This window comes from Heterodontus francisci, chromosome 8 (assembly GCF_036365525.1).
Source record: "Heterodontus francisci isolate sHetFra1 chromosome 8, sHetFra1.hap1, whole genome shotgun sequence".
Classification (NCBI taxonomy): Eukaryota; Metazoa; Chordata; class Chondrichthyes; order Heterodontiformes; family Heterodontidae; genus Heterodontus; species Heterodontus francisci.
The window spans coordinates 7,829,361-7,856,874 of NC_090378.1; the positions used below are offsets into that span (position 1 = coordinate 7,829,361).

Sequence of the window (27,514 nt, forward strand, 5' to 3'; positions counted from 1 at the left end):
TGGTGTGTGACTTGGAGGGGAACTTGCAGGTAGTGGTGTTCCCATGTATTTGCTGCCCTTGTCCTTCTAGTTGGTAGAGGTCGCGGGTTTGGAAGGTGCTGTCTGAGGAGCCTTGGTGCATTGCTGCAGTGCATCTTGTAGATGGTACACACTGCTGCCACTGTGCGTCGGTGGTGGAGGGAGTGAATGTTTGTAGATGGGGTGCCAATCAAGCGGGCTGCATTGTCCTGGATGGTGTCGAGCTTCTTGAGTGTTGTTGGAGCTGCACCCATCCAGGCAAGTGGAGAGTATTCCATCACACTCCTGACTTGTGCCTTGTAGATGGTGGACAGGCTTTGGGGAGTCAGGAGGTGAGTTATTCGCCTCAGGATTCCTAGCCTCTGACCTGCTCTTGTAGCCACGGTATTTATATGGCTACTCCAGTTCAGTTTCTGGTCAATGGTAACCCCTAGGATGTTGATAGTGGGGGATTCAGCAATGGTAATGCCGTTGAATGTCAAGGGGAGATGGTTAGATTCTCTCTTGTTAGAGTTGGTCATTGCCTGGTACTTGTGTGGCACAAATGTTACTTGCCACTTATCAGCCCAAGCCTGGATATTGTCCAGGTCTTGCTGCATTTCTACACGGACTGCTTCAGTATCTGAGGAGTCACGAATGGTGCTGAACATTGTGCAATCTTCAGCGAACATCCCCACTTCTGACCTTATGATTGAAGGAAGGTCATTGATGAAGCAGCTGAAGATGGTTGGGCCTCGGACACTACCCTGAGGAACACCTGCAGTGATGTCCTGGAGCTCAAATGATTGACCTCCAACAACCACAACCATCTTCCTTTGTGCTAGGTATGACTCCAGCCAGCAGAGGGTTTTCCCCCTGATTCCCATTGACCTCAGTTTTGTGAGGGCTGCTTGATGCCATACTCGGTCAAATGCTGCCTTGATGTCAAGGGCAGTCACTCTCACCTCACCTCTTGAGTTCAACTCTTTTTTGTCCATGTTTGAAACAAGGCTGTAATGAGGACAGGAGCTGAGTCGCCCTGGCGGAACCCAAACTGAGCATCACTGAGCAGGTTATTGCTAAGCAAGTGTCGCTTGATGGCACTGTTGATGGTAACTACTCTGTGGTAGTTGGGTGCAGCTCCAACAACACCCAAGAAGCTCAACACCATCCAGGACAAAGCAGCCCGCTTGATTGGCACCCCATCTACAAACATTCACTCCCTTCACCACCGACGCACAGTGGCAGCAGTGTGTACCATCTACAAGATGCACTGCAGCAACGCACCAAGGCTCCTTCAACAGCACCTTCCAAACCCGCGACCTCTACCAACTAGAAGGACAAGAGCAGCATATGCTTGGGAACACCACCACCTGCAAGTTCCCCTCCAAGTCACACACCATCCTGACTTGGAACTATATCGCTGTTCCTTCACAGTCGCTGGGTCAAAATCCTGGAACTCCCTTTCTAACAGCACTGTGGGTATACCTACCCCAAATGAACTGCAGCGGTTCAAGAAGGCAGCTCACCGCCACCTTCTCAAGGGCAATTAGGGATGGGCAATAAATGTTGGCCTAGCTAGCGATGTCCACATCCCTGAATGAATAATAAAAAAAAGCCTTCCCACGATAGTAGCCGGTGAAGAATCTACTGCCATCATTATGTTGAACACTTCTTGGAAAAAGCACTGAGGGTAACCAGGGCACAATGGACCCTGGGTGGGGGACTTCAATGTTCACCACCAAGAGTTGCTTGTTAGCACCCCTGCTGACAGAGCTGTTCGAGTCCTGAAGGATATATCTGCTGGACTGGGCCTGCGGCAGGTGGTGAAAGAACCAAAAAGTGGGAAAAAAACCCAAGTGACCTTGCCCTCACCAGTCTACCTGTTGCAGATGCATCTGTCCATGACCATATTGGTAGGAGTGACGGCCGAACAGTCCTTGTGGAGACAAAGTCTTGTCTTCACACTCAGGTTACGCTTTGTCGTGTGGTGCGATCACCATGCTAAATGGGATGGACTCAGAACAGATCTCGCATCTCAACTCGGCATCCATGAGGTGCTGTGGGTCATCAGCAACAGCAGAATTGCATTCGATAACAATCGATGTAATTTCATGGCCCAGCACATCCCTCGCTCCACCATTACCGTCAAGTCGGGGGAATCAACCCCGGCTCATTGAAGAATTCAGGAGAGCATGCCAAGAGCAGCACCAGACATGCCTAAAAATGAGGTGCCAGCCAGGTGAAGCTACAACAAAAGACTACACAGAATAGTGGAAGCAGCATACTAAAGACAGAGCAAAGCAATCCCACAACCAGCGGATCATATCAAAGCACTGCAGTCCTGCCACATCGAGTCAAGAATGGTGGTGGACAAATAAACAACTAACCGGAGGAGGAATCTTCACAAACATCCTCATCGTCAAGAATGGGAGAGCCCAGCACATCGGTGCAAAAGACAAGGCTGAAGTATTTGCAGCCATCTTCAGCCAGTAGTGCTGAGTTGATGATCCATCATGGCCGCCTCCTGAGGTCCCCACCAGCACAGATACAAGCCTTCAGTCAATTCGATTCACTCCATGTGATATCAGGAAATGGATAAAGGCACTGGATATAGCAAAGGCAATGAGCCCTGACAATATTCCGGCTGTTGCACTGAAGATTTGAGCCCCAGAACTAGCTGCACCCCAGCCAAGGTGTTCCAATACAGCTACGACACTGACATCTACCCAACAGCGTGTCCTGTCCACAAAAATATTTCAGATCCAATCTGGCCAATTACTGCTGCATGAGTACACTCTCAAGCATCAACAAAGTGAGGGAAAGTGGCGTTGACCGTGCTATCAAGTGGCATTTACTCATCAGAACATGCTCACCGATGCTCATTTTGGGTTCTACCAGGGTCTGTTGCCTCCAGACCTCATTACAGCTTTGGTTCAAACATGGACAAAAGAGCTGAATTCAAGACATGAGGTGAGTGTGACTTCCCTTGAAATCAAGGTAACATTTGACTGAGTGTGGCATCAAGGAACCCTAGCAAAATTGAAACCAGTGGGAATCGATGGAGGGGTTTTGGAGGATGGGACTCTCCACTGGTTGAAGTCATACCCAGCACAAATGAAGGTGGTGGCGGTTGTTGTTGGAGGCTACTTATCTCAGCCCCCAGGACATCGCTGCATGAGAGTAGCGTCGTCGGCCCAACCACCTTTAGCTGCTCTATCAGTGACCTTTCCTCCTTCATAAGGTCAGAAGTGGGGATGATTGCACAGTGTTCAGTACCATTTACAACTCATCAGAAACTGATGAGACATGCAGAAAGACCTGGACAACATTCAGACTTGAGCTAATAAGTGGCAAGTAACATTCAAACCACACAGTGCCAGACAATGACCCATCTCTGACAAAAGAGAATCTGACCATCTCTCCTTGACATTCAACTGCATTACTATCACTTAATCCCCCACCATCAACACCCTGGGGGTTAAATTGACCAGAAACTGAACTGGACCAGCCATATTTTTTAAAAATTCATTCCTGGGATGTGGGCATCGCTGGCTAGTCCAGCATTTCTTACACATCCCTAATTGCCCTTGAGAAGGTGGTGGTGAGCTGCCTTCTTGAACCGCTGCAGTCCATGTGGGGTAGGTACACCGACTGTGCTGTTAGGAAGGGAGTTCCAGGATTTTGACCCATGACATTGAAGGAACGGCAATATAGTTTCAGGTCAGGATGGTGTGTGGCTTGGAGGGGAACTTGCAGGTGGTGGTGTTCCCATGCATCTGCTGCCCTTGTCCTTCTAGTTGGTAGAGGTCGCGGGTTTGGAAGGTGCTGTTGAAGGAGCCTTGGTGAGTTGCTGCAGTGCATCTTGTAGATGGTACATACTGTGCGTCGGTGGTGGAGGGAGTGAATGTTTGTAGATGGGGTGCCAATCAAGTGGGCTGCTTTGTCTTGGATGGTGTCGAGCTTCTTGAGTAGTGTTGGAACTGCACTCATCCAGGCAAGTAGAGTATTCGATCACACTCCTGACTTGTGCCTTGTAGATGGTGAACAGGCTTTGGGGAGTCAGAAGCCTCTGACCTGCTCTTGTAGCCACAGTATTTATATGGCTACTCCAGTTCAGTTTCTGGTCAGTGGTAACCCCCAGGATGTTGATAGTGGGGGATTCAGTGATCATAGTGCCATTGTATGTCAAGGGGAGATGGTTAGATTCCCTCTTGTTGGAGATGGTCATTGCCTGGCACTTAGGTGGCAACTAACATTCATGCCACACATCAGCCCATGCCTGGATATTGTCCAGGTCTTGCTGCATTTCTGCACAAACTGCTTTAGTATCTGAGGAGTCGCGAATGGTGCTGTTATGCAATCACCAGCGAGCATCCCCACTTCTGACCTTATGATTGACGGAAGGTCATTGAAGCAGCTGAAGATGGTTGGGCCTAGGACACTACCCTGCGGAGGTCCTGCATTGATGTCCTGGACCTGAGATGATTGACCTGCAACAACCACAACCACTTTCCTTTGCGCTAGGTGCGACTCCAACCAGCGGAGAGTTTTACCCCTGATTCCCATTGTCTCTAGTTTTGCTAGGGCTCCTTGATGCCATACTCGATCAAATGCTGCCTTGATGTCAAGGGCAGTCACTCACACCTCACCTCTCCAGTTCAGCTTTTTTGTCCATGTTTGAACCAAGGCTGTAATAAGGTCTGGAGCTGAGTGGCCCTGGCAGAACCCAAACTGAGCATCACTGAGCAGGTTATTGCTAAGCAAGTGCTGCTTGAGAGCACTGTTGATGACACCTTCCATCACTTTACTGATTGAGGGTAGACTGGGGCGGTAATTGGCCGGGTTGGATTTGTCCTGCTTTTTGTGTACAGGACATACCTGGGCAATTTTCTACATTGCCGGGTAGATGCCAGTGTTTTAGCTGTACTCTAACAGCTTGGCTAGGGGCGCGACAAGTTCTGGAGAACAGGTCTTCAGTACTATTGCCGGAATGCTGTCTGGGCCTATAGCCTTTGCAGTTCCCAGTGCCTTCAGTCGTTTCTTGATATTACGTGGAGTGAATCAAATTAGCTGAAGATTGGCATCTGTGATGCTGGGGACTTGAGGAGGAGGCCGAGATGGATCATCAACTTGGCACTTCTGGCTGAACATTGTTGCAAATGCTTCAGCCTTATCTTTTGCACTGATGTCCTGGGTGCCCCCATCATTGCGGATGGGGATATTTGTGGAGCCACCTCCTCCAGTTAGTTGTTTAATTGTCCACCACCATTCACAACTGGATGTAGCAGGACTGCAGAGCTTAGATCTGATCCGTTAATTATGGGATCGCTTAGCTCTGTCTATTGCATGCTACTTATGCTGTTAGGCAGGCAAGTAGTTCTGTGTTGTAGTTTCACCAGGTTGACACCTCATTTTGAGGTATGCCTGATGCTGTTCCTGGCATGTCCTCCTGCACTCTTCATTGAACCAGGGTTGGTCCCCCGGGCTGGATGATAATGGTAGAGTGGGGAATACGCCGGGCTCTGAGGTTACAGATTGTGGTTAAGTACAATTCTGTTGTTGCTGATGGCCCACAGCACCTCATGGATGCCCAGTTTTGCAATGCTAGATCTGTTCGAAATCTATCCCATTTAGCACGGTGGTAGTGCCACACCACACGATGGAGGGTATCCTCAATGTGAAGACAGGACTTTGTCTCCACCGGGACTGTGTGGTGGTCACTCTGAACTGTACTCTCATGGACAGCTACATCTGCTGCAGGCAGATTGGTGAGGGCGAGGTCAAGTATATTTTTCCCTCTTGTTGGTTCCCTCGCCACCTGCCACAGACCCAGTCTAGCAGCTATGTCTGTTAGGGCTCGGTCAGTAGTGGTGCTACCGAACCACTCTTGGTGATGTGCATTGAAGTCCCCCACCCAGAGTACATTCTGTGCCCTTGCCACCCTCAGTGCTTCCTCCAAATGGTGGTCAACATGGAGGAGTACTGATTCCTCAGCTGAGGGGAGGGCAGTAGGTGGTAATCAGCAAGAGATTTTCTTGTCCATGTTTGACCAGATGCTATGAGACTTCATGGGGTCTGGAGTCAGCGTTGAGGATTCCCAGGGCAACTCATTCCCGACTGTATACCTCTGTGTAGCCACCTCTGCTGGGTCTGTCCTGCCGGTGGGACAGGACATACCCGGGGATGGTGTTGGCAGTGTCTGGGACATTGTCTGTAAGGTATGATTCCGTGAGTATGACTATGTCAGGCTATTGCTTGACTGGTCTCTGGGCCAGCTCTCCCAACTTTGGCACAAGCCCCCAGATGTTAGTAAGGAGGATTTTGCAGGGTCAACCGGGCTGGGTTTGCCGTTGTCGTTTCCAGTGCCTAGGTTGATGCTGGGTGGTCCGTCTGGTTTCATTCCTTATTGACTTTGTAGCAGTTAGGTACAACTGAGTGACTCTTACATGCCCTCTGAAATGGCCTAGCAAGCCAAAGACATTGCTGTGGGTCTGGAGTCACATGTAGGCCAGTCCCGGTAAGGACAGCGGATTTCCTTCCTTACAACAATTGACGATGGTTTCATGGCTATCATTAGACTAGCTTTTTAATTCCAGATTTTTTTATTAATTTAATTCAAAATTCCACCTTCTGCCGTAGTGGGATTCGATCCATATGAATACTGTGACTAGGCTGCTTCAACAGCACCTTCCAAACCTGTAACTTCTACCACCCAGAAGGACAAGGGTAGCGGATGCATGGGAACACCACCTTCTGCAAGTTCCCCTCCGAGCCATGCACCATCCTGATTTTAAATCTGTTAGCGTTCCTTCACTGTTGCTGGAACTCCCTAATAGCACTGTGGTTGTGCCTACACCAGGGGACTGCAGCAGTTCAAGAATGTGGCTCATCACCACCTTCTTAAAGGCAATTAGGGATTGGCAACAAATGCTGGCCTTGCCAGCGATGCTCATAGCCCATGAACAAATTAAAACAGAAAATTGATGAGCTGTGTAAGCTTTAGAGCCATTGGCATCTATTTCATCTCCTCTAATAACAGGGTGAAAAATCCAGAGAATGTCTACTGCATGACATGGGATTGACCTTCTGGAAGCAAGCACTAATTTGATTGCTGAGTTCCTCCTAGCCATTTTCTGGTGAAACTGAAGTCAAACAGTATATGGCTTGTTACTTGTGTCTATAGAAAATGGTATCCTTCTGAAAATAATTATTTTAAAACATTGCATTGTCCTCTGAGAATGACTGACTAGTCTTATGATCAGGGTCGCAGTGACCTTTTATGGCAATTGGCAAGAAAAGCTCTGGAGGGATGCTCGGTTGTATTGTGACATAGAAGAGCACATTTGGATGACCCCCTAAATTCCTGTGCTTTTTCTTTCCCTCACTCTTGATTTTAATGGAGGACTTTGTCAAATACCATCTTGGAGAACAGTTAATTTATTGCTTGATCCTCCTGTAAGAGGATCTGGGGCAGTCTATTTAAGGCATGGCCCCCTTATTTCCATGTGCAGAGTCGATGGAGCTTATAGAAGTTGGTGTGGTTGTGAATTCCTTTTATATGACCTATACAAAGGTGAAATGGACACAAATCGAGGCTATATTTTGCAGGAAAAGTAGAATGACATTCCATCTGCTGTTTAGTAGTTGTGTTGATAGCTGTACCATTTGAAGGTGCACGAATTATTCCAAAGCTTATGGTACTTTTGACTACAGTTGAAGGAGACCACAAAGATTAGATTCATGCATACTAAATTTCAGTTATGTAGATGAAAAGACCATTTTCTTGTCCTGGAAAAACTGCCTTTTTAAATCAGCATACATTATTTTCAGTTTCAGTGCAAGAATTGAAACATTTCTGTTTGGAAAGATATTGCAAGCTGGGGATTTGCAAATTCTGGCCAGTATCATTAACCCCAGTTCAACTGACCCAATTAAAAGGTTTTGTATTAAAACAAAAGATGAATAGTCTAGTCTAATCTTCTTCTTTACCCATTGTCTCTTGAGACAAGGAGGCCAAGTGCCTGGAGGTGGTCAGTGGTTTGTGAAGCAGCGCCTGGAGTGGCTATAAAGGCCAATTCTAGAATGACAGACTCTAGTCTAATATAAAAGCAAAATACTGCAGATGCTGGAAATCTGAAGTAAAAACCAAAAATGCTGGAAATACTCAGCAGGTCTGGCAGCATCTGTGGAGAGAGAAGCAGAGTTAATGTTTCTGATCAGTGAACCTTCATCAGAACTGGCAAAGGTTAGAAATGTAATAGGTTTTAAGCAAATAAAGCGGGGGGTGGGGCAAGAGATGACAAAAGTGAAGGTGTTGATAGGATAGGGTCACAGCAAATAACTGACCAGAAGGTCATGGAGCAAAGGCAAACAGTATAGAGTCATAGCCATAGAGAGATACAGCACTGAAACAGACCCTTCGGCCCACCGAGTCTGTGCCATCCAACAACCACCCATTTATACTAATCCTGTATTCCCTACCACATCCCCACCATTCTCCTACCACCTAGCTACACTAGGGACAATTTACAATGGCAAATTTTCCTGCGAGTCTTTGGCTGTGGGAGGAAACTGGAGCACCCGGCGGAAACCCACACAGTCACAGGGAGAACTTGCAAACTCCGCACAGGCAGTACCCAGAACTGAACCCGGGTTGCTGGAGCTGTGAGGCTGCGGTGCTAACCACTGCGCTGCCCTATGTTAATGGTGTGTTGAAAGACAAAGCGTTAGTGCACAGAGGGTGCTAATGGACAGAAAAATGAACAGCCCTGTCCCAAAGCACAAACATGAAAAAAACAGTGGGTAGGCACATGGTAAGAAAAATGAATCATGAAACAAACTAAAATAAAATGAAAAGAAAAAAGAAAAAAAAACTGAAAATAAAAAGGGGGCCCATATTGCTCTGAAATTATTGAACTCAATGTTCAGTCCGGCAGGCTGTAGTGTGCCTAATCGGTCAATGGGATGCTGTTCCTCGAGCTTGCGTTGATGTTCACTGGAACACTGCAGCAAGCCCAGGGCAGATATGTGGGCATGAGAGTGGGGGGCGGGCTGTTGAAATGGCAAGCAACCGGAAGCTCGGGGGTTATGGACTTTTGGACTGAGCAGAGGTGTTCCGTAAAGAGGTCACCCAATCTGTGTTTGGTTTCCCCATTGTAGGGGAGACCACATTGTGAGCAGTGAATACAGTATACTAAATTGAAAGAAGTACAACTAAATCACTGTAAAGGTGAGAGAAGGGTGGAAATTGGAAGCAAAGTTGATAGTTTTCCAGTTCGGTGCGGGAGTCATCGATGTACCGGAATAAGAGTTGCGGGAGGGCGCCTGAGTAGGACTGGAACAAGGAATGTTCGACATATCCCACAAAAAGACGGGCATAACTAGGACCCATGCAGGTACCCATAGCAACCCCTTTTACTTGAAGAAAGTGAGTGGAGTTGAAGGAGAAGTTGTTCAATGTGAGAACAAGTTCAGCCAAGCGGAGGAAGGTGGTGGTGGTTGGGCCTCTGTTCAAGAAAGAGGTGGAGAGTCCTCAAACCGCCCTGGTGGGGGATGGAGGTGTAGAGAGATTGGATAGTGAAGAGGAGGCGGTTGGGGCCAGGAAACTGGAAATTGTCAAATTGACATAGGGCATCAGAAGAGTCATGGATGTAGGTGGGAAGAGACGAGACCAGGGGAGAAAAGATAGTCAAGATGGGAAGAAATAAGTTCCTACCTCACTGAACAGGCTGGGACAATGGGTGTGCCAGGACAGTCCTGTTTGTGGGTTTTAAGAAGGAGGTAGAAGCCGGCTGACCGGAAATAGTCCAGTCTCTCTCTAAACTGTAAGGGTCCTAAATGAAATAAAGCTCAACCAAGTTCCCTGTGACTATAGGATCACATTATAAACTACTTATTCTCTCTTTTTATTGAAGGTCACATGGATGGTTGTGTACAAAGTGGAAATGTTTACATTTTTTTTAAAGATTTATTCTTCTGCGATTTGGATGAACAATGTTAGAACATAGAACTTTTTTCTGAGAGTCTGGCTAATATTTACCCGAGTTGATAACTTGGAAAAGAATGCCATCATCTCTCTCGATCATTTTGAAGTAAAAGCCCAACTGAAATGCTGAGTATCTACGCTGCTGATCCAGTTGTTCTTGGTCTTGAATGTGTTGTTTCTTCTCATTCATACCCTTTTGGCGAACCCTCTTTTAATCAGCTTTCCACTCAGTCACAGCACTGAAACAGCCTTTGCCAAAGTCACAATTTACAATTCCTATGACTGTGATCATGGTGCATTATCCTTTCTCAGCTGCTCTGCAGCATTTGACACAGTTCACCACACCAATGTGCCCCCTTTTTTGTCTAGTTTGGTAGGACTGCCCTGCTCTTGCCTTATCTGGTTGCAACCAGACTTTTTCCAGCATAGCTTCTATCCTTGCTCCGCATCATTTCTGTCAGTATCCTTCAGGGATCTATTCTTGGCACCCTCATTTCTTCATCTGCATGCGCTTCTTGGCAGCGACATCTACAAATGTTCAGCTTCCACATGTACACACTCAATACCCAGTTTTACCTCGCCTACTTTTTTCCATCCCTACTACCTCTGTGGTGTCAGACTATTTGTCTGAAGTCCATTATTGGATGAGCTGCAATTTCCTTCAGCGAAACATTGGGAAGACAAAAGCCATTGTCTTCAGTCCCCTTCACAAACTTCATATATTGCCATCAATTCCATTCTCTCCATGGTCACTGCCTGAGGCTGAACCAGATGGTTGGCAACCTGAGCATCCTGTTCAAACCCAAGCTGAGCTTCCCTTCCAATAGAAATCTACACATCTGCCTCTACCTTTGTAACATCACCTGACCCCAGTCCAACCTCAGCCCATCTACTGCTGAAATGCCGATTCTTGATTTGGACCCCTCCAGACTCGAGTATTTCAATGCTGCTGGATAGCCTCCCAACCTCTGTCCTACATAAAATTTACCTCGTCCAAGTGGGGTATCCTATACCACATCACCTTCCATTCACCCATCACCCCTGCCCTTCTGAGCTACATTGGATCCTGCTGCTCCAATGTTTCCAACAGATAATTTTCAGCATCTGTTTAAATCCCTTCATGGTGTTGTGCTTCCCGGTCTCTGTAACCTCATCCAGTCCTACTTCCTATACCCCCCCCTCCTTTGTGAACTCTCTGTGCCTCTGACTCTAACCTCTTGTATAAAGTCCACTCTCCCTCTGCTCCATAATTATTGACCATGCCTTCAGATGCATCGGCCCCAAGCTCTGGAATTCTCTCCTTGAACTCCTCCATCTCGCTACCTCCCTATTCTCCCTTAAGACCCTCCCTAAAACACACCATCTTGACCATGCTCTTGGTCACCATTCCTTTGCCATGTCATCCTTTTTCTGCTATACCTCTGAAATGTTTTTAGAGCTTTTTCTACATTAAAGGTATAATTTAAATGCATGGTTTAGTTTTAAATTTGCTTTTGCAGTGTTAAGACACACAATTCAGTATTTATATTTTAGTTCCTAATATTCTTGCCCACCATTCTGTCCTTTGTCAGATTTATCCAATGTTTATTGACTCTTTACACTTACACTTTCCACAATACAGGAAAATAGATCATTATATAAATATAATTCCATCTTGCTCTCAGCAGCAACAGTACTAACTGAGCTGGTGAACATGCCTGTTTTTGGTTTCTGTCCTGTTACAATCAGGTGAGGAGGGGTCGACAGGCTCCTCTCTTGTCCCTCTCCTTGTTTGACTGCAGCAGGGTTTATTTCTTTTAAACAGTGGACGTGCTTACCAAGTCATTGAGTGTTTAACTCTTTTAGGTGCTATGATAATAAAAGAACCAATCGGACAGGTTTATTGAGTTTAAACAAGAAAGAGGTTAGTTTGTTGTACTTGAAGCCAAAGCCCGATTTAAGTAAAAATCATAAACTATGCTCGAACTTTCGCTCTCGCTCACTACACACATATAGGTTGGAGTTAAGAAGAATAGTTTGGTTGGATTAGAGTCCAGAACAAATAAATTAATATACAGTCTGTGGAGTCTGGTAATTCTGTTGTCTTCTGGCTGAATTTGTGGTCCTGAAGTTTCTGGTTGGTAGAAGTGGCTACCTAGTTCAGGGTTTTCTTGGAGACAGTGATGTAGATGGAGTCTGTCTGCAGCAATGATAGACTTGGATGTTTTGCTGCCCTAGCCATGGTTCGAAACATAGTGTTACCTGGAGAGAGAGAGAGAGAGAGAGAGACAGCCCCACTGGGATCCTGCACTCGTTAGCTCAGATGTTTGTCTGATGTGTCCAAAAGAAACTCCCAAGTTTTCACACAGCTGGAGAGACTGTCTCATGAGTAACCCAGTGTATTCTCTTTTACACTTCAATGAGATCCAAGTCTTAAGAATTCCAATCTCTTTCAGATCATCTTGTTTCAATTATTACACCTTGAGGTTCGTCTCCACCACTGTTAATGTTCCAAGATGGCTTTGAATGCTTTGCTAACTAAGGTAAAACTAGATAGCTCATTGAGCTGCTCAAGCCATTGTTCTGGATGAGGGCTATTCAGACATGTATTTTAATGCCAATTGCGGTGGTCATCTTAGCTGCTGTCTTATTAAAAGTTGACTTTAGGATTCCAGCTTTCCTTTTAAAAGTTTAATTTAGGTTTCTAAGTGATGAACTAAAAATCATCATTCAGCCTAGCACATTTCTGTACTGCATTAAGATCAGCAAACTTATCACAAATTGAACATTAAACCTTCTTGGTTTGTATGCTCCTGTGTCTTCTATAGTAAATATGAAGCTTTTCGTAGAATATATGTAATGTTCATTTATTCTCAGCTATTGTGGAGTACCTTGAATAGAATGTACTTCACTTTTTTTTTCCCCCTTTAAATCAATATTGAGGAAGGATATGGATCTCTGATTTTTGAAGTTGTTTTTGAATAGTTTCGGAAATAGATATATAAACACCTGCTTGGGGTAAGCAGTAGGGATTCCTTTTGCAAATGTCACTTTCCTTTAAGAGGTTTCAGCTGTGAGATTTTAAATCTGTAACAACTCATGGATATAAATCATCCTCACCTAAGAATGCGTCATCTATAAAGCATAAACATGGAGTGAAAGAAGATAGTTTAGCCCAAGTAACCTATTCTTTCAACTAGGTCTTGTTTTAGGGCTTAATCTGTCTGACCATTTGTTTTTCCTAACTGATCCGTATCCTGCTACTGAAAACTTGTCAAAGTGGCTAATACTTTGACTGATGGGAGCATTAGATATTTGCTATTTACAACAGTTCTGAAAGATAGTTTATCTCTAAATAATTTTCTTCTCTGACTCCAGCAGGTATGAATTCCCAATGTGGTCTGTACTTTTGTAATGCATGTCCAGTGCATTTTTTCCCTTTATCAAAATATATCTTGAATATGCTTTGTTCATAAAGTACCATCCTCTTATCTGACGACAGCCAATAACCAATGTTGTTCCTTTGTTTAAGAAGGGTAGCAAGGATAATCCAGGAAGTTTTAGGCCGGTGAGCCTTACGTCAGTGGTAGGGAAATTATTAGAGAGGATTCTCCGGGACAGGATTTACTCCCATTTGGAAACAAATGAACTTATTAGTGAGAGGCAGCATGGTTTTGTGAAGGGGAGGTGGTGTCTCACTAATTTGATTGAGTTTTTGAGGAGGTGACAAAGATGATTGATGAAGGAAGGGCAGTGGATGTTATCTATATGGACTTCAGTAAAGCCTTTGACAAGGTCCCTCATTGCAGATTGGTGCAAAAGGTGAAGTCACACGGGATCAGAGGTGAGCTGGCAAGATGGATACAGAACTGGCTCAGTCATAGAAGACAGAGGATAGCAGTGGAAGAGTGCTTTTCTGAATGGAGGGCTGTGACCAGTGGTGTTCCGCAGGGATCAGTGCTGGGACCTTAGCTGTTTGTAGTATATATAAATGATTTTGAAGAAAATGTAGCTGGTCTGATTAGTAAGTTTGCGGACGACACAAAGGTTGGTGGAGTTGCGGACAGTGATGAGGATTGTTAGAGGATACAGCAGGATATAGATCGGTTGGAGACTTGGGCGGAGAAATGGCAGATGGAGTTTAATCCGGACAAGTGTGAGGTAATGCATTTTGGAAGATCGAATACAGGTGAGAAGTATGCAGTAAATGGCAGAACCCTTAGGAGTATTGACGGGCAGAGAGATCTGGGCGTACAGGTCCACAGGTCACTGAAAGTGGCAACACATGTGGATAAGGTGGTCAAGGAAGCATACGGCATGCTTGCCTTCATCGGTCAGGGCATAGAGTATAAAAATTGGCAAGTCATGCTGCAGCTGTACAGAACCTTAGTTAGGCCACACTTGGAATATCGCGTGCAGTTCTGGTCGCCACACGACCAGAAGGACATGGAGGCTTTGGAGAGGGTACAGAAGAGGTTTACCAGGATGTTGCCTGGTCTGGAGGGCATTAGCTATGAGGAGAGGTTGGATAAACCCGGATTGTTTTCACTGGAACGGCGGAGGTGGAGGGGCGACATGATAGAGGTTTACAAAGTTATGAGTGGCATTGTCAGAGTGGATAGTCAGAAGCTTTTTCCCAGGGTGGAAGAGTCAGTTACTAGGGGACATAGGTTTAAGGTGAGAGGGGCAAAGTTTAGAGGGGATGTGCGAGGCAAGTTCTTTACACAGAGGATGGTGAGTGCCTGGAACTTGCTGCCGGGGGAGGTGGTGGAAGCAGGTACAATATGTTTAAGAGGCTTCTTGACAAATACATGAATAGGATGGGAATAGAGGGATACGGTCCCCGAAAGTGCAGAAGGTTTTAGTTTGGACAGGCATCAAGATTGGCGCAGGCTTGCAGGGCTGATTGGCCTGTTCCTGTGCTGTACTGTTCTTTGTTCTTTGACAGGTCAGTTTTTTTGGTTTTTCACTTTTTGTTTGGAGATTTCTCTTTTGATTTAGTAATGTGCCACTCTGGGTGCTCATGTAGGTTGAGATGTGTGTTGGTCTTCACTCTGAAACCATACTGAAACATTGGACCTATAGTAGCAATCAAATCTTCAAGTATTTATAGCTTAAGACAAAGGTTTGGTACTAAAAGAAGCATTGTTTCCATGTGAAATGTTTTATTTAATAATATGTTGCCATCTTTAACTTCTTGAGTAAACTATTAAGTGATTACTCCAAATACATTCATAAAAAGATATGATCAGCTTATGCAGTAACAGATGCACTCTAATTGGCCTCAATTCTGTGCTTGAGAGAGTTGCCTGTGATCCCTGCTCCAGATCACTATCCAGTAACCACTGCTGAAAGCTGCTTGTTGTGGCCATGGTGTAATGTCTATTTGGTGGAGACATCTCCTATGGTTTACCTTCATCTTGTCTTGTACATGCTTGCTGTCCATTTGGGTAAATAGCACTGTGGGTGTACCTACCCCACATGGATGCAGCGGTTCAAGAAGGTGGCTCACCACCACCACCTCCAGGGCAATTAAGAATGGGCAATAAATCCTGTCCTAGCCAGAGATGCCCACATCCCATGAATGAATAAAAAAAATCACCGGAGGGAAGCTGCTGTCCCCTACTGTACCCCAGCACAAATCAGCACCTTTAGCAAGGAGGGGCGAAAACTAAAAGCCAGGGGAAAAGGAAATTAGGAAAGTGTAGTTTAAGATGCATTTATAGCTTCCAGAAATTCTATTTTTGGAATATTCCTTTTGGTATTCTTCCCTCTTTCATGACTTGGAGTCATAGAGTTATACAGCACAGAAACAGGCCGCAGATGACACGAAAATTGGTGTTGTAAATAGTGAGGAGGAAATCCTCAGATTACAGGGAGGTATAGATGGGCGGAGCAGTGGCAAATGGAATTTTAATCCTGAAAAATGTGAGGTAATGCATTTTGGGAGGACTAACAAGGCAAGGGGAGATTTCAGCTCATCGTGTCTGTGCCGACCATACAGCACCCAACTATTCTAATCCCATATTCCTGCACTTGGCCTGTAGCCCTGTATGCTATGGCGTTTCAAGTGCTCATCTAAATACTTCTTAAATGTTGTGAGGGTTCCTGCTGCCACCACCTCTTCAGGCAGTGCGTTCCAGATTCCAATCATCCTCTGGGTGAAAAAATGTTTGCTCAAATCTCCCCTAAACCTCCTGCCCCTTACCCTAAATGTATGCCCCCTGGTTCTTGACACCTCCGCTAAGGGAAAAAGTTTCCTCCTATCAAACCTGTCAATGCCCTCATAATGTTGTACACCTCAATCATGTCCCCCCTCAGCCTTTTCTGCTCCAAGGAAAACAACCCTAGCCTTTTCAGTCTCTCTTCATAGCTGGAATGCTCCAGCCCAGGCAACATCCTGGTGAATCTTCTCTGCATCCTCTCCAGTGCAATCACATCCTTCCTATAGTGTGGTGCCCAGAACTGTACACAGTACTCCAGCTGTGGCCTAACTAGTGTTTTATTCAGCTCCATCATAACCTCCCTGCTCTTATATTCTATGCCTCGACTAATAAAGGCAAGTATCCCATATGCCTTCCTAACCACCTGATCTACCTGTGATGCTGCCTTCAGTGATCTATGGACAAGTACACCAAGGTCCCTCTGACTTTCTGTACTTCCTAGGGTCCTACCATCCATTGTGTGTTTCCTTGCCTTGTTAGTCCTCCCAAAATGCATTCCCTCGCATTTTTCAGGATTAAATTCCATTTGCCACTGCTCTGCCCATTTTACCAGCCCATCTATATCTCCCTGTAATCTAAGGATTTCCTCCCACTATTTACAACACCACCAATTTTCGAGTCATCTGCAAACTTACTGATCATCCCTCCTATATTCATGTCTAAATGCTTAATGTACACTACGAACAGCAAGGGTCCCAGCACCAGTCCCTGTGGTACACCACTGGTCACAGGCTTCCAATCGCAAAAACAACCCTCGACTATTTTTTAAAAATTCATTCATGGGATGTGAGCGTCGCTGGCTAGGCCAGCATTTATTGCCCATCCCTAATTGCCTTGAACTGAGTGGCTTGCTAGGCCATTTCATAGGGCATTTAAGAGTCAACCACATTGCTGTGGGTCTGGAGTCACATATAGGCCAGACCAGGTAAGAACAGCAGATTTCCTTCCCTGAAGGACATTAGTGAACCAGTTGGGTTTTTACAACAATCGACAATGGTTTCATGGTCGCCATTAGACTGTCTTTATAATTCCAGATTTATTAATTGAATTCAAATTTCACCATCTGCTGTGGTGGGATTTGAACCCATGTCCCCAGATCCTGGGCCTCTGGATTACTAGTCCAGCAACACTACCACTACACCACCACCTCCCCCTGTATTATCCTCTGCCTCCTGCCACGAAGCCAATTTTGGATCCAATTTGCCAAATTGCCCTGGATCCCATGGGCTCTTACCTTCTTAACCAATCTCCCATGCGGGACCTTATCAAAAGCTTATGCTGCACTTCCACTGGAGAAGATAGGGTTGCTGTTAAAACTTACAGGAATATTTATCGTAATCTAGAAATTTATAGTATTTGTAGGTGAATAGGTATGAATATTGACCAATGCTTTTATGATCTTTCCACAATTTTGTTAGTAACCTCTTTGTTACCTGACCCTATCCTTCTTAACCTCTCCTCATTCCTTCTTTCCACCTTCCTAAAAACACCAAAATAATAATAATGAATGGAGCTTGGTGCACATAAATTTTGAAATCCTGCCATCACTTTCCTGATCTAACAGAACTTATTGAAATCTAGTTTGTGTCTTTTAAAAAAAAAAATCTGAAGCAGCTGTATTTTATCATCTTTTGACTCTGTTCCTAGGTTGTGGGCCTTTATCGTCTTTGTGGCTCTGCTGCAGTTAAGAAAGAACTTCGAGAAGCTTTTGAGCGTGACAGCAAGGCCGTTGCCTTATCTGAAAACCTATATCCGGATATCAATGTCATTACAGGTAAATGTGCTGCAGGTCCTGTGCTTTTACAAAGAACAAAGAGCAGTACAGCACAGGAACAGGCCATTCGGCCCTCCAAGCCTGCGCCGATCTTGATGCCTGTCTAAACTAAAAACCTTCTGCACTTCTGGGGACCGTATCCCTCTATTCCCATCCTATTCATGTATTTGTCAAGATGCCTCTTAAACATTGCTGTCGTACCTGCTTCCACCACCTCCCCCGGCAGCAAGTTCCAGGTACTCACCACCCTCTGTGTAAAGAACTTGCCTCGCACATCCCCTCTAAACTTTGCCCCTCTCACCTTAAACCTATGTCCCCTAGTAACTGACTCTTCCATCCTGGGAAAAAGCTTCTGACTATCCACTCTGTCCATGCCACTCATAACTTTGTAAACCTCTATCATGTCGCCCCTCCACCTCCATCGTTCCAGTGAAAACAATCCGAGTTTATCCAGCCTCTCCTCATAGCTAATGCCCTCCAGACCAGGCAACATCCTGGTAAACCTCTTCTGTACCCACTCCAAAGCCTTAATTTTTATACTCTATGCCCCGACCAATGAAGGCAAGCATGCCCAGATTTCTCTGCCTGTCAGTACTCCTAAGGGTTCTGCCATTTACTGTATACTTTTATGAGATTGAATAATGCCAATTATCCAGAGAATTTCTGGGGGCTTGATGCAAAAAAGAGAAGCTCCTGAAATGCCTAGCCCATGGCTTGGTGCCACATACATAGTGTTTGTTATAATTGCTGCATTATTACATTTCTGGTAATAGAACCAATGCTGTAATCTTAACACCAGTTAAGCATTCGGTTGATAATTAAACATCTAAGTTATATAAATGATATTGGAATGTTTTCTTGATTTTTCGCATTTCTATGATGATGGATTCTGGGTAGAAAAATCTATCAAAGACTTCCCCAGTATTGTAGGTATTTGTTTATATTGAAGTTCCTTAATGCAACTATTTTTATAAAAATGATACTGAGGAAAGCAAATACAAGAACACAGAAGCTTACATTTCAAACCTTTTTCAAGGTGGCAGTGCCTTTTATGGTTAACAGTGGAAGATTATAATTTAAGGGGCTCAGCTAATTTTTTTTAGCCCCCTATAAAAGGACTAAATACATGGTAGTTTTGAGTTTTCATCAGGTTACAGATGAAAAGAATGAAACTACCTTTTATATGCAATGAATAGAAATGTTTAGTATCTTATTTCAACTAAATGTTAAAACAGTATTGGCACTGGGCTTGCTCGATTTGATACTAATTCACTCTAGGAAATTTTCTAATTAAACCAGTATGTTTTTGTGTTCTCCCTTATACTTGCATGGTAACTCATCATTCATCATTTCTAACTTGGTACCACACCAGTGAAAGATCTATAATCACCAGTATTTCACCTGTTATAAAATTCAGTGATCACACCAGGCACAATTCAAGTTTTGAAAGACAAATCCATAATGGTATCACTGGGTTTTTATGCAGCTTAATAAGCATCCCATGCAAATTAACTTTGTAGTCTCCATTATTTTTTATTCTAATAAATCAAATGTTTAGACCTATATGGTTGTCTTTAAACTGCAAAGGAAAATAAATAGCCAAGTATATATATTTTTTTAAAAACTGGGCTAGTAAAAAGTACAGTCCATTGTTGATATAGCTTTTCTTTCAAGTCTTTTTCAAGGGAGCAATACATTTTATGGTCAACATCAGAAGATTGTAATCTAAATGGGCAAGTCTCATTATAATCGTTCTTACAGTCTTGTTACTTTTTCATTCAGAACCAGTGTTTCTCCTCTTATGATTTCTTACCTCTAAACTTAGAAACAAATAAGATTTTATACATCAGTAAAGGGCATCTTTAGTTAGTCTACCTGGATTTTTCTGCATTCTGCAACCCGATCCAAGTTTTGTCGTCTTTCAAACTGCACTTTATAGACATCTGAAGGTAAAGAGTGATATTGAAAGTGGTTTCCTAGTAGTTATGGAGTTGCTTGCGACATTTTACTTGTATTAAGCTTCACATAGTAACCTTAAATTTCTTTTTTGGGCAGTTACAGTTTTTATTATTCATGATCCTTGCTATGCAAAAGCTAAGATTACTGTACAAACAGGTGAAATAAGAAGGGCTTCCTGTTGCTTTATGCTGTTTTTAAAATAAATTTCACTTCTTAAGCCTCCTATTCCTACATATGTGAATATGCAGTGTTCCCACATGATTAAATTATCTCTATCCACTACATTTCAGCAAGCATTTAGTGAGTATAGGAAATAGGAACAGAAGTAGGCCATTCTGTCCATCGAGCCTGCTCCACCATTCAACTAGATCACAGCTGATCAATCTCAATGCCATTTTCCTGCACTAGCTTCATATTCCTTGATATCTTTAATAGTTAGAAATCTATCGATCTCTGTCTTGAATATACTCAATGTCTGAGCCTCAAAGTCCTCTGAGTAGAGAATTGCAAAGATCCACCTCTCATCTCAGTCCTTTTATTCTGAGACTGTATCCCCTGGTTGTACACTCCTCAGCCAGGAGAAACATCCATCCTCCATCAAAACTCTCGAACCCTGTTAAGAATTTTGTAAGTTTCAATAAGATCATCCCTCATTCTTCTGAACTCTAGAGAATACAGGCTGTCTCCTCAATCTCTCCTCATAGGACAATCCCGCCTTCTCAGGGATCAGTCTGGTGAACCTTCGTTGCACTCCCTCTATGGCAAGTATATCCTTCCTCAGGTAAGGAGACCACAACTGTACACAATACTCCAGGTGCAGTCTCACCAAGGATTTCTACAATTGCAGTGACTTCTCCACTCCTGTACTCAAATCCTCTTGCAATAAAGGCCAACATACCATTTGCCTTCCTAATTGCTTGCTGCACCTGTATGTTAGCTTTCAGTGACTTATGATCAAGGACACTCAGGTCCCTTTGGATATCAACACTTTGCAATCTCTCAGCATTTAAGAAATACTCTGCATTTCTGTTTTCCCGACCAAAGTGGATAACTTCACTTTTTTCTACATTATATTCCATCTGCCATGTTCTTGTCCGCTCACTTAGCCTGTCTAAATCTCCTTGAAGCCTCTTTGTATCCTCCTCACAACTCTCATTCCCACCAAGTTTTTGTGCCATCAGCAAACTTGAAAATATTACATTTTGGTCCCCACATCCAAATCATTGATATAGATTATGAATAACTGGGACCCAAGCACTGAACCTTGCGATACCCCAGTAGTCACAGCCTGCCGACCTGAGAGTGACTCATTTATTCCTACTGTTTTTCTGTCCGTTAACCAATTCTCAATCCACGCTAGTATATGTTCCCCAATCCTCTGTCCTGTAATTTTGCTTGCTCACCTCTTGTGTGGGCCCTTATCGAAAGCCTTCTGAAAGTCCAAATGCACCACATCCACTGGTTTCCCCCTTATCTATTCTACTAGTTACATCCTCAGAAAACTCCAACAAGTTTGTCAAACATGATTTCTCTTTCATAAATCCATGTTGACTCTGCCCAATCCTGCCATTATTTTCTAAGTGTCCACAATCCTTGTGGAGACGCAGTCCCACCTTCACATTGAGGATACACTCCATCACTCCATCGTGTTGTGTGGCACTACCACCGTGCTAAATGGGATAGATTTCGAACAGATCGAGCAATGCAAAACTGGGCATCCATGAGGCACTGTGGGCCATCAGCAGCAGCAGAATTGTACTCAACCACTATCTGTAACCTCATGGCCCGACATATCTCTTACTCTACCATCACTCTCAAGCCAGGAGACCAACCCTGGTTCAATGACGAGTGCAGGAGGGCATGCCAGTAACAGCACGAGGCATACCTCAAAATGAGGTATCAAACTGGTGAAGCTCCAACACAGGACTACTTGCGTGCGAAACTGCGTAAGCAGCATGCAATAGAGCTAAGCAATCCCATAACAAACTGATCAGATCTAAGCCGTGAATGGTGGTGGACAATTAAACAACGAACTGGAGGAGGTGGCTCCACAAATATCCCCATCCTCAATGATCGGGGAGCCCAGCATATCAGTGCAAAAGATAAGGCTGAAGCATTTGCAATAATCTTCAGCCTGAAGTGCCGTGTTGATGATCCATCTCGGCCTCCTCAAGTCCCCAGCATCACAGATGCCAGACTTCAGCCAATTCGATTCACTCTGCATGATATCAAGAAATGACTGAAGGTACTGGATACTGCAAAGGCTATTGGCCCTGACAATATGCCAGCAATAGTACTGCAGACCTGTGCTGCAGAACTTGCCGCGCCCCTAGCCAAGCTGTTCCAGTGCAGCTACAACACTGGCATTTACGTGGCGATTAGATTAGATTAGATTAGATTAGATTAGATTAGAGATACAGCACTGAAACAGGCCCTTCGGCCCACCAAGTCTGTGCCGAACATCAACCACCCATTTATACTAATCCTACACTAGTCCCATATTACTACCAAACACCCCCACCTGTTCCTATATTTCCCTACCACCTACCTATACTAGTGACAATTTATAATGGCCAATTTACCTATCAACCTGCAAGTCTTTTGGCTTGTGGGAGGAAACCGGAGCACCCGGAGAAAACCCACGCAGACACAGGGAGAACTTGCAAACTCCACACAGGCAGTACCCGGAATCGAACCCGGGTCCGTGGAGCTGCGAGGCTGCGGTGCTAACCACTGCGCCACTGTGCCGCCCTATGGATAGGCAATGTGGATAATTGTCCAGGTATGTCCTGAACACAAAAAGCAGGACTAGTCCAACACGGCCTATTACTGCCCCATCAGTCTACTCTCAATCATCAGTAAAGTGATGGAAGGTGTCATCAACAGTGCCATCAAGTGGCACTTGCTTAGCAATAACCTGCTCAGTGACGCTCAGTTTGGGTTCCACCAGGGCCACTCAGCTGCTGACCTCATTACAGCCTTGGTTCAAACATGAACAAAAGAGCTGATCTCGAGAGGTGAGATGAGAGTGACTGCCCTTGACACCAAGGCAGAATTTGACCGAGTATGACATTGCGAAGCCCTAGCAAAACTGAAGTCAATGGCAATCGGGGAAAACTCCCCGCTGGTTGGAGTCATACCTAGTGCAAAGAAAGATGGTTGTGTTTGCTGGAAGTCAATCATCTCAGGTCCAGGACAACACTGCAGGACTTCCTCAGGGTAGTGTCCTAGGCCCAACCATCTTCAGCTGCTTCATCAATGACCTTCCTTCAATCATAACGTCAGAAGTGGGGATGTACGCAGATGATTGTGCAATGTTCAGCACCATTCACGACGACTCAGATACTGAAGCAGTCCGTGTAGAAATGCAGCAAGACCTGGACAATATCCAGGCTTGGGCTGATCAGTGGCAAGTAACATTCGCGTCACACAAGTGCTAGGCAATGACCATCTCCAACAAGAGAGAATCTAACGATCTCCCCTTGACATTCAATGGCATTGCCATCGCTGAATCCCCCATTATCAACATCCTAGGTGTTGCCATTAACCAGAAACTGAACTGGATAGCCATGTAAATGCTGTGGCTAGAAATCCTGTGGTGAGTAACTCGCCTCCTGTCTACCCAAAGCCTGTCCACCATCTACAAAGCACAAGTGTGGAGTGTGATGGAATACTCTCCACTTGCCTGGATGGGTGCAGCTCCAACAACACTCAAGAAGCTCGATGCCATTCAGGGCAAAGCAGCCCGTTTGGGATCCCATCCACAAACATTCAATCCCTCCACCACCGCACAGTGACAGCAGTGTGTACCATCTACAAGATGCACTGCAGCAACTCACCAAGGCTCCTTAGATAGTGCCTTCCAAACCCGCGACCTCCACCATCTAGAAGGACAAGGGCAGCAAATACATGGGAACACCACGACCTGCAAGTTCCCCTCCAAGTCACACACCATCCTGACTTGGAACTATATCACCGTTCCTTCACTGTCACTGGATCAAAATCCTGGAACTCCCTTCCTAACAGCACTGTGGGTGTACCTACCCCACATGGATTGCAGTGGTTCAAGAAGGCAGATCACTACCACCTTCTCGAGGGTAATTAGGGATGGGTAGTAAATGCTGGCCTAGCCAGTGATGCCCATATCCCATGAAATGAATATAAAAAAGTTATTGCATCCTTTATAATAGATCCTAGCATTTTCCCATTTTACTGATGTCAGGCTAACAAGTCTGTAGTTCCTTGTTTTCTCTCTCCCTCCTTTCTTAAATAGTGGGGTTATATTTGCTACTTTCCAATCTTCAGGAATAGCTCTGGAATCTAGAATTTTGGAAGCAATTCACCAATGCATCCAGTATCTCTACTGCCACTTGATTCAACACTCCAGGATGTAGATCATCAGGTCCAGAGGATTTATCAAATTTCAGTCCCATTAATTTCTCCAGTACTTTTTTTTACTAATACTAATTTCTTTCAGCTCCTCATTCTCGTTAGTGCCTTAGTTCTTTAGTATTTCTGGGAAGCTTTTTGTAGCTTCCTCTGTGAAGACAGACGCAAAGTATTTGTTTAGTTGCTCTGCCATTTTCTGATTCGCCATTATAACTTCTGTCTCTGCCTGTAATGAGCCCACATTTGTCTTTACTAATTGTTTCTTTTTTACTTACCTATAGAAGCTTTTACATAAACTTTGAAGAGCCTTTGGGACAGAACTACCTTTGTATTTAGAAACCTTTTTCAAGTTCAGTTAGCTAAGTGATTTGTGATTTGTGCTCTACCCTTGCTTCAGAATCACCAACAGAAAGAGAACCTTCCCTTTTGATAAATCCTGTGATCTGTGCATTCTATCACAACACGATTTTATAAAAGCTAAAAGGCGGAGTTGAAGCAAAATTTTCCTTTGTAATTGCCAACAACTACTTTTACAGTGGAGGAATTGTTGCGAAGGAGAGATCTCTGCCTCAAAGAATTAGCCAAATATGAATCAGCAGTTCCAAAATTTCTATGGATATCATAGAAACATAGAAAATAGGAGCAAGAGTAGGCCATTCGGCCCTTCGAGCCTGCTCCGCCATTCATTATGATCATGGCTGATCATCCAACTCAGTAACCTGTTCTAGCTTTCGCCCCATACCCTTTGATCTTTTTAGACCCAAGAGCGATATCTAACTCCTCCTTGAAAACATACAATGTTTTGGCCTCAACGGCTTTCTATGGTAGTGAATTCCACAGGCTCATCACTCTCTGGGTGAAGAAATTTCTCCTCATCTCAGTCCTGAAAGGTTTACCCTGTATCCTTAGACTCTGACCCCTGGTTCTGGACTCCCCCACCATCGGGAACATCCTTCCTGCATCTACCCTGTCAAGTCCTGTTAGAATTTTATAGGTTTCTGTGAAATTCTCCCTCACTTCTGAACTCCAGCGAATATAATCCGAACCGACGCAATGTCTCCTCGTACGTCAGACCCGCCATCCCAAGAATCAGTCTGGTAAACCTTCGCTGCACTCCCTCTATAGCAAGAACATCCTTCCTCAGATAAGGAGACCAAAACTGCACACAATATTCCAGGTGTAACCTCACCAAGGCCCTGTATAATTGCAGCAAGACATCCCTGCTCCTGTACTCGAATCCTCTCCCTATGATGGCCAACATACCATTTGCCTTTTTTACCGCCTGTTGCACCTGCATGCTTCCTTTCAGTAACTGGTGTTCGAGAACACCCAGGTCTCGCTGCATATTCCCCTCTGTTTATAGCCGTTCAGATAATCTGCCTTCCTCGTTTTGCGACCAAAGTGGATAATCTCACATTTATCCACATTATACTGCATCTGCCATGCATTTGCCCACTCACTCAGCTTGTCCAAATCACCCTGAAGCCTCTCTGCATCCTCCTCACAACTCACCCTCCCACCCAGTTATGTGTCATCTGCAAATTTGGGGATATTATATTTAGTTCCCTCATCTAAACCATTAATATATATTGTGAATAGCTGGGGTCCTAGCGCCGATCCCTGCGGTACCCCACTAGTCACTGCCTGCCATTCGGAAAAAGACCCATTTATTCCTACTCTGTTTCCTGTCTGCCAACCAATTTTCTGTCCATTGCAATACACAACCCCCAATCCCATGCTCTTTAATTTTACATGCTAATCTCTTATGTGGGACTTTGTCGAAAGCCTTCTGTAAGTCCAAATAAACCATATCCACTGGCTCCCCTTCATCAACTCTACTAATTGCATCCTCGAAGAATTCTAGTAGATTTGTCGAGCATGATTTCCCTTTTGTAAATCGATGCTGACAGGCCCGATTCCACCACTGTTCTCTAAGTGCTCTGTTATAAAGTCTTTGATAATGGACTCTATAATTTCCCCACTACCAACGTCAGGCTGACTGGTCTATAATTCCCTGCTTTCTCTCTACCTCCCTTTTTAAATAGTCGGGTTACAGTAGCTACCCTCCAATCTGTAGGAACTGTTCCAGTCTATAGAATCTTGGAAGATGACCACCAATGCATCCACTGTTTTTAGGGCACTTCCTTAAGTACTCTGGGATGCAGACCATCAGGCTCTGGGGATTTATCGGCCTTCAATCCCATCAATTTCCCCAATATCAACAATATTGGGCGAGCCCTTGCAAAAATACAGATCACTTATCCTGTGTATTAAGAAAACAAAAGAACAAAGAAAATTACAGCACAGGAACAGGCCCTTCGGCCCTCCAAGCCTGCGCCGATCCAGATCCTCTATCTAAACATGACGCCTATTTTCTAAGCGTCTGTATCTCTTTACTTCCTGCCCATTCATGTATCTGTCTAGATACATCTTAAAAGACGCTATCGTGCCTGCGTCTACCACCTCCGCTGGCAACGCGTTCCAGGCACCCACCACCCTCTGCGTAAAGAACTTTCCACGCATATCCCCCCGAAACTTTTCCCCTCTCTCTTTGAACTCGTGACCCCTAGTAATTGAATCCCCCACTCTGGGGAAAAAGCTTCTTGCTATCCAACCTGTCTATACCTCTCATGATTTTGTACACCTCAATCAGGTCCCCCCTCAACCTCCGTCTTTCTAATGAAAATAATCCTAATCTACTCAACCTCTCTTCATAGCTAGCGCCCTCCATACCAGGCAACATCCTGGTGAACCTCCTCTGCACCCTCTCCAAAGCATCCACATCCTTTTGGTAATGTGGCGACCAGAACTGCACGCAGTATTCCAAATGTGGCCGAACCAAAGTCCTATACAACTGTAACATGACCTGCCAACTCTTGTACTCAATACCCCGTCCGATGAAGGAAAGCATGCCGTATGCCTTCTTGACCACTCTATTGACCTGCGTTGCCACCTTCAGGGAACAATGGACCTGAACACCCAAATCTCTCTGGACATCAATTTTCCCCAGGACTTTTCCATTTACTGTATAGTTCACTCTTGAATTGGATCTTCCAAAATGCATCACCCCGCATTTGCCCTGATTGAACTCCATCTGCCATTTCTCTGCCCAACTCTCCAGTCTATCTATATTCTGCTGTATTGTCTGACAGTCCCCTTCACTATCTGCTACTCCACCAATCTTAGTGTCGTCTGCAAACTTGC

The 27,514-nt window shown here is 44.7% G+C and overlaps 1 protein-coding gene across 2 annotated transcripts in view; it reads left to right on the top strand.

Moving 5' to 3' along the window:
- The window catches only part of syde2 (synapse defective 1, Rho GTPase, homolog 2 (C. elegans)), a 176,340-nt gene that overhangs the window by 66,686 nt on the left and 82,140 nt on the right, over nucleotides 1–27,514 (top strand). For both annotated transcript variants that reach the window (XM_068036595.1, XM_068036596.1), the window contains exon 4: nucleotides 17,836–17,962. In XM_068036595.1, coding sequence (XP_067892696.1) covers nucleotides 17,836–17,962 — 127 coding nt within the window. The remainder of the gene's footprint in view (nucleotides 1–17,835; nucleotides 17,963–27,514) is intronic.